This window comes from Strongylocentrotus purpuratus, unplaced genomic scaffold, assembly GCF_000002235.5.
Source record: "Strongylocentrotus purpuratus isolate Spur 01 unplaced genomic scaffold, Spur_5.0 spur5_contig_816, whole genome shotgun sequence".
In the NCBI taxonomy this organism is placed as follows: Eukaryota; Metazoa; Echinodermata; class Echinoidea; order Camarodonta; family Strongylocentrotidae; genus Strongylocentrotus; species Strongylocentrotus purpuratus.
Window position 1 is genome coordinate 1,622,666 of NW_022145520.1, and position 14,817 is coordinate 1,637,482.

General features: G+C 37.2%; 1 protein-coding gene across 1 annotated transcript; it reads right to left on the bottom strand.

The window, feature by feature from the left end:
• Positions 1–433: 433 nt before the first annotated feature.
• LOC100887929 (2-phosphoxylose phosphatase 1) lies at positions 434–14,126 on the bottom strand. The gene is made up of 5 exons (XM_030979564.1): positions 14,050–14,126; positions 6,103–6,330; positions 5,451–5,681; positions 3,161–3,331; positions 434–2,182 (listed from the first exon to the last, which is right to left on the bottom strand). Exons 2-5 carry the CDS (start codon positions 6,212–6,214, stop codon positions 954–956), a joined length of 1,743 nt encoding a protein of 580 aa, XP_030835424.1. The 5' UTR covers positions 6,215–6,330; positions 14,050–14,126; the 3' UTR covers positions 434–953.
• Between the last annotated feature and the right edge of the window lie 691 nt (positions 14,127–14,817).

The following is a 14,817-nucleotide window of genomic DNA, read 5'->3' on the forward strand; positions in this document are numbered from 1 at the left end:
ACTTTTTTTTAGGGCTTCAATATTACATCATAAGACATATCACAAACACTGATAACACGTAGAGCCACGTATCTCAGATTTAACATTGTTAAACGATCCCTTTAAAGAGAAGGTTGAGTTCTAGGAAGAGGTGAAAAAATAATTTTGAGCATTATCATTGTATTATGCAAGTGTGGAAGAACATCAGATAAAAAATGTTCCCTGAAAAGCATGGCTCTTCAAATGCTTTAATATTCTAAATATGGCATGTAACATCATAAAATTTGGGACAAATTTCTTATCATTTTGATGAATCTTGGGAACAAATATTGATTGTAAGTCGATCCTCTAAGTTTGACTTAAATATTATGGAGACCCATTTGTAGCCTAAAATGAAATATATTCAAAAGCGGAAATTCAAGTATTTTAGACTTTTTATAAATTCCACATTAAGAGCATGAAATCTCCTTGATAATAGAAAATATGAATGATTAGAATCAACATTTTATGTCTTTCAAAATAACTTTTACAAAATAGTTTCAAAGATGCGGCTATCAGCTTCGTAATTTTTTTAGTCCAACTTAGAGTTAAGTTTGACTTAGGATCTTTGTCAAACACCCCCCAGGACTCTGTCCTCAGGTAAGAAGGTTTGTAAGTTTGAGTACTATTTCTTGAAATGACTATGAATCAAAATACTCTGATGTTCTCTGTCTCTCCAATTAAAAATGGACCATAAAGTTTTTTTTATTGCTGGTTTGGTCAAAAAGTTCTAGTACATGTTTCTCCAAAGCATTCTAGAAATAGAAATACATGTATGCCATGTTCTTTATCCGGTAAATTGAAACAGGGGCTGAGAAGTTGATTTTATGGTCACTTTGGTCAGTAACTTCTCATACAAGCATCTTGAAATGATTCTGAAAAGAAATAGTCTGTGACATAAAGGGTTGTACCGTTGGTTCCTTTCGCTAGTTTGGTCAGTAAGTTCTGGTACAAGCATCTCGATAAGATTCTGAATAGAAATATTCCATGTTCTCTTTCTCTACGAAGGACACAAGCGCTGAGAAAGGACAAAGGCCATCTGCCGTCATTTTACCCTTACAGAATTGAACCTGGTCTGTTTGATCCTTGCCGTACGCCAAGACGCGAAGGAAATGTTCCTTCGACGTTGCTCTCCCCCACAGCTCAAAGACGACCCGGGATGCGTAGTGTGGCCATCCAGGACTGGAGAGCTTGAGACCATCGACGATAGGTCGTATCGTGATGTCGTGACCCGAGTTGAAGACGAATCGGGGCTTGCTGACACCTTGGGTGATCTTGTACATGGTTCGGAGCATGTCGGTGAGCAGCGGTTGGATGAACATGCGCCCGACCTTCTCGTACGTGCCATCCTTGACATGGGACTGTGAAACCCATGTTTCCTCCAGGAGTTTATGGTAGACGGCATGCTGTATGGGAGTAATGGTACCCGATGATCCGTAAGGATATGGCATGTTATGGCAGACCAGTGTCGTAAGAATCTCCGCTACCTGGTTGATCCCGGGCAGTGTCGTTATCTGCGTCGTCCCATACAGGGTTTGCGCTACGCTTCTCATCACATTCATGAACTTGGGGTTGCCTCGCATCAACTTGGCATGCTGCGCTTCCTTGTCCTTGATCAAGTGGTCCAAAGCCGGACAGGCGCACATATCCAACGGGCAGAAGTTGACGTTCGGTACCGTCTTAATCCGTATCGTATCATTCAAGGTGGCTTTCTCAAAGAAACCATACATGAACGCAAACGCGCTCTGCTGCGTCCGCAGGTTCATGGTGCTTTGAAAATTACTGACATCCCGAAGCAACTCCTGGTTCTGGACCAAAGTTCTCCCGTAGGCCTTCCTGAAGAACGTCCCCAGCTCCAAGTGCTGTAGCCATCCGATTGGCGTGAGTTGTGATTTCTTACATATGCCGTTATGATTGACCGGCAAGTTCTTGAAGGTACCTAATGCCCCTGTCATATCACCTCTGATGATTTCAGCCTGCATTTGATCGACAAATCGCTTGAGAGTATCGGAGGTGATCGTCTTGGAGGCCTGTTTAAGATCACAGTTCCACTGTGGATGCCAGTTGCTGTTGGGAATGTCTGCAAACTCCTGCATCGGTGTCCTGTCGCCATGGCGAGCTACCACGTAAGCAGCTTTCAAGTTGAACCCTGGCTTGAATTTACCTACAAGGACAAAAAACATTAAGATAAGTACATAACGTCTCTGGTTTTCTTCTAGTTTACAACAGTGGCAGTCGCATAGGTCAGACATTCAGGATTTTGTTCACCCAATATCTAAAGTTAGGGCCATACTGCATAGCAACATCCCAAGTGGTCAGACAAACACTTTGGCTTTCCCTACCTAACAACATGTAACATGTGCATTTTGCGATACAACTATTGAAATAAAATTAATTTGTGACAGGTGAATAAAGTCAATTGTATCAAGGCAAAAAAAAATTCCATTTTCGGTTTAACTTCATAAAATTTGGAGTGGACTTTAAAAGATTATTATTATTATTATTACTTTACAAAGATGTCATGCATTCAATTTTATTACATTACGGAAACCGCCCGTTACCAGAACTCTGCGAATACTTCGTTGGTGGGGAAAGGACTAAACTTTGATCATCGTCAGGAACTGAAATATATAAATAAAAGTACTGCCTTTATATAATTAGCAGGCTCTCTTTTGTAATATACTTTAATGTCGTTTAAAATGTTGCTTGAGTTGACTTGATGTCAAACCTCCACATTATATAATAATAATAATAATCTGTTTTTTTTTATATAGTGCTCAATACACCGATCCAACGATGTGCCTAAGCGCTTTACAGATATATATATAAACAGGGGTGCCAGTTAGAATTGATCAGAGGGTCTGAAAATCACCTAGAATGAGCTATTTTGTACACAAAAAAGTCTAAACTATGGTCTGAAAATAACTTGCCAGAGCCTTAATTCAGGCTATTGCCTGAAAACTGGCATCCCTGTATAAAGACATTGCATTTAGTCATATATTTCAGTTCCTGACGATGATCATGAAATAAAATGATAAAAAATTTGAGAACTCGCAAACATGACTCTTTACAGAGTTGACTGTTTATTCCTGTATCTACGCATCATCAGTTGAAATATTAGATTGGGGGACAGTTTTCTAACCTTCTTCTCCAGTTATCTCTCTATCTGGTGGATTACAATATCCTGTTTTGATATTCTCCTTGATCCATCGCTCCGCTTCCTCCTCTTTCATTCCGAGATCATTTAGCTCTACCTCCTCGTATTTTGCTTTTTCTTTGTTCTTCTTCTTCGACTTATTAGGCTTGGAATCACCTGAGGGGAATTTAAATGAAAGAAGTATTAAAAATATGAAATATTCAAATATGAAGTCTGAATCATATACCCTTATTCTAGTTCCACAATAAAAGTTAATAAAAATATAATACAGGGGAGATAGTGAGCATTATATACCTCACTTAAGAAATCCAGCCATCTGATTGGTCGAATTGCATTCATAAACTTCAACTGTTCCTGTAAAATTCCCGGTAACCATGCTTAAAACATTTCAATATTTTTAATAACCATGGTTATTAAAAAAATAGGTCAGTCTCCATGGTTACCCCATAGGTTTACATGTTAAAAAATGGTTTGAGCGATGGAGGATACCATACGTGTGCGAAAAATTGGTCGGCAATTTCAATACAATTGAATCTCGATCGATCTTACCGACAATTTTATCTTGCATTGTTGACATGAAGACGAAAATTAACTCTCAAAAACAAAAAAACAACATCTGCCGATAGATCTTGATCTAAGTTCGTGCCAATATGCATTGCAAAAGTAAAAGAAGGGTCCGTTTCATGGAGCTTTTGCGAAGCATCCCTCACGCGGAGCCGTTTTCAATCCATTTTAATGTATATTGGAGAAAACTGCCAAGCATGTTAACGGCGCGCGATAGCCGAGTGGTCTAAGCGTTGGTTTTCGATACACCTCTTGTTGTACGCAAGAGTTCGAATCCCGTCTTCGACAAAAATGTAAATTATTTTTTATTTTTTATTTTTTAGTCTATTTTTTTTCGGCATATAAAAGTATTAATGACTGCTTTAATATTCGAGAAATAGTTGTTTTCATACGCTCTCGGGAAGGTTAGAATTGTGCTATTCCCCTCGGCAAGCCTCGGGGAATAGCACAATTCTAACCTTCCCTTGAGCGTAATAAAACAACTATTTCTCTCAAAGCAGTCATTAATACTATACTATTTCCCTCAACCATGCCGCCCTTGAGTAAAAAAAGAAAAAGAGGATTTGGGGGAAGAAAATGGCATCTAACAACATTACCCCCTTTTGAATAAGTAAATTTGGGGAAAATATGGAAAAATAGGGAAGAATAGAGAAAATAAGTGTAAAAATCAGGAAAAACGGTATAAAAAACAAAAAACAACAAAAACAAAATCGGGAAAAAAAAATTAAAAATCGGGGAACTAATTTAAATCAGGTTTTTATCAGGCCTGATAATGATATTAATAATTTTTTATTCTGGAGAGCCTCATTAGCTTCAGTACTGTTCTTCCTGAGGGCCTTGCAATTATTTTCAATTTTGATTTCAATTCCAACTATATCCCACAAACGCAAATCATATACATGCAAACCATAAGAAAACAAATTTATATTTGCAATAAAATGCGTACAAAAAAATATCTGGAGTGATAGAATTAAGTTTATTTAAATGTATTTAAAGAACACAAGCAATTGCCAGGTATTCGGTATCCATTTCACTTTCAGTTTGTTTTTAATTTTCATTTCCAACAGAACAGTAATTCTGACAAGAAATCAGATATACAATTCAACATTCAAGAATAAAATACATTTTACATGGTTTAAAGTTGTGAAATTGAAAGTCTACATAAATATCCAGTATAGTGGGTTTATACATTTTTTTTTAAAGATAAACCTGTGGAAATGGAGGGATCCACGGAACAGCAGAGCTTGTCAAATGTGGATCCCTCAAAATAATGACAAACATAATTTTTGTAACATGTAAATATGTCAGCTTAAAAAAAATAAATAAACATAGATTACCGAAAAGTGGCAGAATAATATTAATAACATTATAAATCCATAATTTGAAAACTTGTTACAATAAAGTATAGTGAGCACTGGAAAGGTCAAAAGAGACAATAACAACTATAAGATATAAAAAATAATTAAAAAAGAATATATAAGACAACAGAAAATAAAGCAAGGAAAGAGAGAAATGGAAGAAAAGAAAATGTTGCTGCATATGTGATGAGTAAAGAAAAAGAGAGGAGAGGTGGAGAAGAGAAGAACGGAGAGGGGGAGAGAGAGAGAGAGAGAGAGAGAGACAGAGAGACAGACAGACAGACAGGTGTCAGCCTACTAAGATGGAGCAATGAGCTCCTAATGCCTAAGAACTACGCTTTCATTCATCTTACCTGTTTTCTTTCCTCTTCCATCCCCTCCTCCCGCTCCGTGTCCAGGGTAGTGTTTCCCCTTCCCCTCCTCCTCTCCGTCCTGCATCACCAAGACCCCACCAGAGTGATGCTGAACTCCACCAGAGTGATGATGCTGAGCATTCGTCTCAACGTCGGGGATGATCTTGGCGTGGAACCATCTTGCCTCCGGATTCTCGTTGCTTGGAGTCCTGCCTTGTTCAAGGGTCAGCCCTTCATGGGTGAATTTGAAGGATATGGAGAAAAATAAAGGAATTAAACTGTTTAAAATGTTCAAAATTATTGAACTGTTTCCAGTGCAAGATTGATCTATACCGTTGTTAACGAGGTTGTCATGGATAAAACGGGTGATTCTATAAAAGTAAAAAACCATAGTGCTGCACAAAGCAATCCTTTTTTTTTTTGGCCAAGTTAGAACTGAAAATCCATAATTTCACCTTTTTAATCAATAGATGGCTACATGTACTTTTCTCTGAGTTCAAATCATATGATGCATTTTTTAACTCTTTGCCTCAATATAATGCAATAATGGTACAGGAGATATATAATTTACATAATCACTCTCAAAAAGTTTGACCCAAACACATTTCTTACCAATTTTCACCTAGCACTCCCCCCTTTTTTTGATACTCACACAGGATGATGGCGACACAACAGCACACCAGCACGAGGCAGACGCGTGTCCTTGGTAACGATCTCATCACACCGGAGGGCTGCCTTGATTGGCTACGATTCTGAGAAGGCATGTCACCTGACTGTGTCACCTGACCATGTCACCTGACCATCCTTTGTATATTGCTTGGCTTCTGCGTTTTTCTTCTAGGAGAGGTCTATCTTGACACGCTCTACCTCATTTCATGCCCTGCATGAACAAACAAATAGAACGTTACATTAAAGGGAAAAAATGCAATACATTGAGGAAACTATTGCTCGAGATAAAGGGGTTTGGTGCCCTCAAAAACTTTTTGTCACATTTCTTTGCATTTAGATGGTAAACACCCGGGCAGCGTCTCACGAAACCGCCATAAGTACAAGTTCACCGACATCCCATTGATACGCATGTATTAAGTTAAACACACGTTTCAATGGGATGTCAGTGAACTTGTACTTGAGACGGTTTCATGAAACCCTGCCCAAGGTACTAGCAACACTAACTAAGATGATGTGAAGTTTTTTTCTTTTTCAAATGAAATATTAAACAAGTGAGAGGCAAAAGACAATATAAACTTGGCCCAAAACATAAATCCCAACGTCAAGTTAAACTACACATGTGTGAAACCCATGAGGATTGTGTGGACATGTATGCAACATACCCCGAATCTCCCAATGAAGCTCTGACATTGTTGTGTGGGGACTGGGGAGCTTATAGGTTATTACGGTATATAGCTGTGCCAAGCCTATTTTTTCACATATTTACACTAAGATTCATCGGAAATCGTGGATGGAATATAAAATGATTCTTCACATTTATATTTTTTTACAAGGAGAACAATCATGTCAATTTTGTTCTGCTTCTACCAAAACTACGCATGAGCTGAATGATGCACACAGCACAAAATAAAGCCCTTTTAACTTTGCAGGCAAAAATTACGGGCATGGCATCATTTATTTCACATACTATTATTTTCGTGGTTATTGGATTGTTAGATTTAATTATGCTTCTCATTCAATTTTAAAACTTAAGATATAATATTGCTAGTGGCCAAAAGGTTTCAATGCATTTCAGTCACATAAATATGGACATATGGACACAAAAAGCAGGCCTATCATTTGCTCTTCCATTCTCATAAAGGATTGAAAAATCATGGTAGGGTCCAGTCCATACTACCTGAAACAAACTGAAATAAAACTTGAACTTGAACTTGAACAAACAACAGCATTGGGAAAGTTGCACATGATTGATCTAAACAGTCTTTTAAAGCATCACATGGTTGCTTTACTCTAATCAGAAAATCGACCACAAGAGAACAACCACAGGAAATGCTGTTTACAAGATTCTTTGAAATTATTAAGCTATTCATTATGAATTTAAGACTCAAAAGGATGACTAATACTGAACAATAACTATGTAAATGAAAAGGTGGTCTACACGTTCAAGAGATCCCGATCCTGAGCAGGGGAGGGGGGGGGGTATTTATTGTATTATGTTCCTTTGGATATGACGTTAAACCATACATCAAATTCTTGGTACCTACAAAACTTGCTTTATTACTACCACACACAAGATTGCCATAAGGCAGGGGGCAGCCACATTTTAGAGGAATTTGAATTTCTGCAATAATGCATTAATATTCCTTTTTATTACACCCAAAATTGTATTATGTTCCTTTGGATATGACGTTAAACCATACATCAAATTCTTGGTACCCTACAAAACTTGCTTTATACTACCACACACAAGATTGCCATAAGGCAGGGGGCAGCCACATTTTAGAGGGATTTGAATTTCTGCAATGCATTAATATTCCTTTTTATTACACCCAAATGTTTCAAGGTCCTTACAATCAGAGAGGAGCCAGCCAGCCCTCCCCCCCCCCCCCCCCCCCATCACCCTCATCATCCACCATCCATTTGTTTACTCAACTCCCTTGTGAAGTGCCCCTCATTTTTATGATTTGTCATTGTAAACACTTTTATATGATATATCGCATTTACAAGGTCGATAATTATAAAAACCAGTTTGATCATAAAAAGCTCTATTACAAGGGAAAACATATTCTAAGAGCAGTTACGTGTAATTTAAACATGAAATAGAACCACTTCATGAATGTCTTAGAAACCCTAGTGTGGACAAAATTCATCGTTAGGAACAAAAAGGCTTCAAAAAGAAGGAAACAAATTTTGACACAGAGAGGTGAAGAATCATAAGATGGGACAAAATTTCACATTTTTCATTAAATCAGGTCAATGGTAGTTTTTTAAAACTTTAAACACCAAAATTATAGTCTTACTTCAAATGAATATCCTGGATATAGTACAAACAGGACCATGAAATTCAACTTTTGACAAACATGCAATATCAATAAACATGTTTACGAGGTCAAACTTCACAAATTAGCAGCTTAGGTGATCGATACATAACAAAAAATGTGCCCCGTCCACATGAAGTATTTGTACTCCTTTACTAAATTGTAAATGTTAAAGGCACCTTAAAACTTTGATTTCCTTTCTTTCTTTCTTTCTTTTTAGGAGAAGGTGGGGGGGGGGGGCAGGTTTGCTTACACCCTTATTTGACCCAGAAATTATCTAAAATTTGTTCCACTCCATCCCCTCCCCCCCCCCCCCCCCCCCCAACTTTGATCAGAATCCTGCTTCCGCCCCTTGGTTGAAATAGGACATGAACGTCATGAAGCCACACAACAATTTAATTAAAGGTCAGTGCAAATGTACCAATTCCATTATCGTTTTTACTGACAGCATAAATGGGTTGGGCTAGTTTGCTTGATTGTTTGTCAGGGATTTTCAGGATTTGTCTGGAATTTTTCCCAATTTTGCTTCCAATCCCCCCCCCCCCTTTTTTTTCTTCTTCTTTCTTCTAGTATCCTGGATCTACCCCTGGGTGGCATTAGGACATGAAGCCACACACCTACTAGACAGAAGGTCAATGCAAACTGCGTCACTAGGCCTGTCTTCATCAGCTCAGGATTGCCAAATATCCTGATTGCAGAATATCCACTTAATTTGCGTCCTTATTAGCCCAAAGTTGCAATTAGCGGGATATTTGGTCAAGATAATTATCCCAAGATATCTTGGGCTAGTATCCCGCTATTTGTCCGATGGGTCTCCACCAGCCCGTAGACTTGCACTATGCGCGAACGCTGAGTAAAATATCTCTAGCTAATTTTCTGAGGTCGTGTTTCAAGTTGTGAGGTCAAGTCTCGAGCTAATGAAGACACATAATGTAACTTTGGGATTATTCCCCAAATCAGAAATAGCGGGCTATTCGGCAATCTCGAGCTGATGGAAACATGCATACTGTCATTATCATTTACGTCACATCGATCCTCCCACATTGACCGCATACCTATCAGTAATTAAGCTCACTCTAGCTCTCACGTGTCTCTGGACTCACATGGCAACATGGGTCATGTGACCATGTGCGCTAGTTGCTGCCAAGTTTTCCCAATGTAAATAAGACCTTACCCCTGCTGCCCTACATGTACTTGAACTATAATATTGCCTTAGACTAGTTGATTTGTTATGTACGCTTTATCTTGCTGACATTGCCATGTACTTTGGATTGAAGAGCAATTGAGAAATATTTTTTATCAAATACCAAGCAATTTCCAGGTTAAGTAAATGAGATTCATGTGTTTGTTAGTTTGTTTGATTTACCTGCCTGATAAGAAAGCATGTATGATGCTTGTAACTGTAAGTAAGCAACCAGAGGACGGGCGGCTTTAGTCCTCTCCGAGGGACTTGGTAATGAGGATTAATGCCTTATCTAAGGGCATGAGCACGTCGACTATGTTTCAAACCTGGAACCTCCCGTTTACGAGGCAACTGCTCTACCACTGAGCCATTGCGTGTTGGTAAAAGTCACAGGGGTGACAAATTGGTCTCTGCTAAATTTCTTGGTGCTACAGCTGAATCACTTAATTGGGAATATATCATGGATAGAACTCCTTCCATTAACTTACAATGATTCAAAAGTTTTTAAGTTCAAAGAAAGCTTATGATCAATTTGTAAAATTTGTATCTACGATGAACCCTGCATATAAGGACCACTCAAGGGAGACAAGAAAAGAGATCTTGTGTGAGGGTTCCTTTAATACATTTGTATGTATCTTTTAATAACAGAGACTCCCTCGACAGAACCTTACAGTTTTATTTGCAGTTTCCCCAATTCATTTCTATTGATTAACTTTGTATAATTCCAGTATATTTGTAGACATGTTTCCATTTTGTTTGTTCTCTGCTTTCTATATCGTATGTACTTTGTATTTTATACTCTCATAAAATATGTTTTTTATGGATTGAATTGAAATAAAACTTGAAACATGTTTCAATGTGTAACACTACCAGATATTCAAAGGAAACAAGAAATTTGTTCTTTTTAGACGGTTGGTAGGTAAATTAACTTTGACTATATACCGGTAAGTTTGACTGTGGAGAAATCAAGAAAAACACCTTTTCACACACACAAATTTGCTTGCAGTTGTAATAAGAAGGTAGTTGAAGATACTGGTATCACAGGAGATGACCTGGAGCTGCATATTAACCTTGCGGCCTATGCCTGTATTTGCAATTCAGAAACTCTGTAGAGGGTCCAAGATTCATACTACGGTAACCAACAGACAGAAAGGCCATGGACATTGTAGCATTTGGTACATGATCTGCTTGAATGTATAGAGGTGTAGTTTTCATAGGATGGAGCCTATACATTTACACTCTCCCGTTTGTTTCAACGCCTGATGGACTTTCAACAAAACACAAAATGTCCTTGATCATAATATTTTATTTCATTTATGACAAATAAATGCATTGCACCACGATTCTAAATTCAGAGGAGTGCACAATCAAATCAAGCATACCTTAAATACACAACAACAACAAAAATGCACAAGAGTTTTTATTTGCAGGCTCTTTTATTCTAACATTTTCAGTCATACCCCCCCCCCCCCCCCCCCCCCACATAAAAAAAGTTCTAGGTCCACCACTATCTGCACATGACTGAACCATCTGATCAGAGTATTACAAGTTTTTTTCTAATGACATCCATCTGAAAAAGACCAATATACACAAAAGTGTAGGGTCATACATGTAGGTCAATCTACGCATTGTTTGCAAACAGGCATTGTTCCATGAATACAGATTGTCAATGTCATTGTCAAATAGAGAACTTATTAACATGTGATGTGGAAAAAAAAGTGAAAACCAGGACAAAATATTGGTAACACCAAAGTGGTATATATTTACACCTGCTTGGGACCATAACAGCATTCGCTCTGTGTTGATGAATTTACCTTGTGGCTGCAGAGTTGCAGACCATATATGGAAGATAATTGATACAAGATCACATTGCAGAAATAGGCCTCACACAGAGAGATCATTCACACACATAGCTGCATCACTATCCTGGCTGTGTATTAAAAGCTGTGCTATTGATTCTCAACATTTCAAACACCACTGAAAAATACTCAACTGATTTCAATAAATATTGGTACTTTAGTGACAATTGATGACACCTAAAAAGCAGTGAAATACAGTTTGTTTTAGCTTACCGATGTAAGAAAGAATAATTTTAAAAATTCAAATCATGAGTCTACTGTCAAACTTGCCAATCAGCCACATCGTCTTTATTGCGTGCATTTGTGTATAATGTGTGTATGGACTATTTTTGTGAGCAATTCTGCCTATTAACACATAGTGCAGTGCTAGAGGTCAATGCGCATTAGCATAGACTCTCTATGCTTTGCTGGAGTGGATCATTCACAGGTTTATTCAAAATGCGGTTTTCAATCATAATAAGGCACGAGACCTGCAATATTTCTGGTCTGAGAGAATATATAGATTATGAAGATTATATTGCTACCAGTACAAAGAACAGAATTTATTTTAAAGAGCTTGTTGTGCTCAGATATTATAGGTGTTACAAGGTTTCAGTATGAGCGTAAGATGCTTTGCTTAAGCCCTCAACATCATAGTTCTTTCTAGGTACATGAACATTGTTTTAATCCCTTAATTAGTAATTAAATTAGATAGAAACATTGAAATTAAAAACTTGAACAGTAATATTGTACAGGTCATTAGCTTGACTTAAAATCAAGAGGTTGAAATTATAATATTTTTCCCATTTTAGTTGCATTGATCTCCTGGACCAAAGTGTATGGACCAAAGTAAAATGGCTACATGATAGATCAGATTCCTTGCATGTGCAATGCAATGCATATTGTTAACATTTTTACAAGATATGCCTCACAACAAAGCGAAATGTTATTATCAACAAAAGTTTAAGGAACTTTACCAAACAAAGGGGGGGGGGACTAAAACTACTAACTAACATTTGTACATGAAGATATTGATTGTTAATTTTATATAAAAGACATGCCTCAAAACAAAGCCAAATGTTATCATCTACAAAACTAAGAGTTTAAGGAACTTTACCAAACGGGGGATTATATCATGTGTATAGCTAATCTCTCATAGTCAAACAATGCATACATGTTCATTGATTCTGTTATCTTTAATATTTTTTGGACTTTTGATATGCAACGACATAGATAATAAATGATAGAACCCTTATCTAACTGAAGTAGCTCTAGTTCGTGATTGCCATGATGCAACAGCCACAACAACAAAATGAAGCAGAGACCTGTTTACTAACATATTTCAATTACGCATGTTTTTTGGCTTACTTCGAATGATCGGGCCCTCGCGTCCGGTTGGGTAATCGCGTTACACAACCTTTCATGGAACAAAAGTGGAAGATGATGCAATCTTTTGTAGATTTGCCATAAAATGTTCACAAAGTGTCAGGTAAATTGGACCAGACCATTTGTAGATGAGGTATTTTTTCACTAACATTACCCCCGACATTTGTAAATACAGGGGCATGTTTTCACAAAATATTAGGTAATACAACCATCTGATCCGACCCTGTATCACATGTACGTAGCACCTATTAATGCATTTGTATTCTATCATTTCTATCATAGATCAAAATATCCTGACCTACTCACACCACACCCTCTAGGGTTCTTCATCATTGGCCTATAGCTCTAGGGGATTACCACGCATTAGTTGCACTTTTAACCCTCAAATCCCCAAAGAAATTAACAAGGGAGCACTGCACTCACGCAGTATAGAGTTAAGCAGGTTTTCATTAATATCTTCCTCTAATGGGGAGCAAATTTAATGAATTTTGATAAGTAAGGCGATTGTAAGTTAAGATCTATGTTTTATCCTATATTCAGATGCAATATTTGGACATGAGATGACTCTTACGCAACTTATTATAAACAGTGAGCCAAGTAAATTAAGGAACAAGAATTAGTTTTCTTTCTTTGTTTAAATTTGTAACCCATTAAACACACCATTTGTAAACTAGATTCTGTATCTTATATAGGAGTGTGAAATAACGAGATCCTGAAACAACACAAATGAAAATGACCAAATAGTCAGCTTGTTGATTGCCATCATAGACTCTACTCATTCTTTCTCCCTTTTCTTTCCCTTTTTGGCATTTTTTTTGTTGGGGGGACCTTCTGTTTTGCGTATAAACTTAAAGCGCCCCCTTCAAAGTTTAGTCCCGCTCATGATACATTCCATTCTCCCCTAGTAGATACCTCACTGCTCTTTAGCTCTACATTGTAGCCACAATCAAACAGAAACACTCCCAATTCACGTCATATTAACTCATACATAGATTCATTCAGAACTTTTATTAAAGACTGCTTACATTACGTGATTATGAACACATGGGACTGCACTTTATCAAATAAATTTTTAAAAAATAGAATATTTAACAGTTATCCATTAAGGCTGTGGCTACTCTCTTCAGAAAATTACACACAAAAATTGTACTTTCATTATTCTTAGTTGCACAGCAAGGAAATTAGTTTACGATTTAATTACTCACTCTCAAATTGATGACAAAGCTTTTTATCGCTGAAAATAGAACAGTCTACACGTCAGCTTACAGTGTATGTATTATTAGCAGACAAAGAATGATTCCCCATTTCGGTTTGGTATAGCGCCATCTCTCATCATATCATATCGCTGTACTATGTTGTTCGTTTTCCATTCCCCCAATACATTCAAAGAGCTCTCCAAATTTGAAATGGGAAATGGCCAATATGAAAACAATTTTTAGAAGGAAATCCATCGTATTTTGTGTATCATATATAATCCAGACATTGTTTATGGTATATCAGATTATAACATGATAATTTTACGTAATTCACATCCTCATAAAAGTTAATTAATACCGAGAAAGAAGAGTGTCCTTGATGTCCTAAGTGTAAACAGATAAATGCCCTTTTACATTTTATTCCGTTCAGCAAAACTACAAGGGCTAAAAAGGCTGTAGCTCTCACTTAAAAATACCCTTTCCTCTGTGTTTACATCAAGTAAGATTTGAGGCCTTTAATTTCTTCTTTATAATTTTGTTTGAATAAGTCACTGTAAATGATTTGGCTAGTATGCTAATATTGTAAAAGTAGACTGCGCTTGCCAATGATTGCGAAAGGTATGTAACAAATTTTTGTGAAATGGGTCATATCTCAATTTCCCTTTCATACTTTTTATTGTTCTACCAATTTAAACCTTTGTGTTCAATGTCATTTCCTCTCTTTCTTCCTCTCTTCTCTATCTCTCTTTAAAGATATATATATATTACTCTCACTAT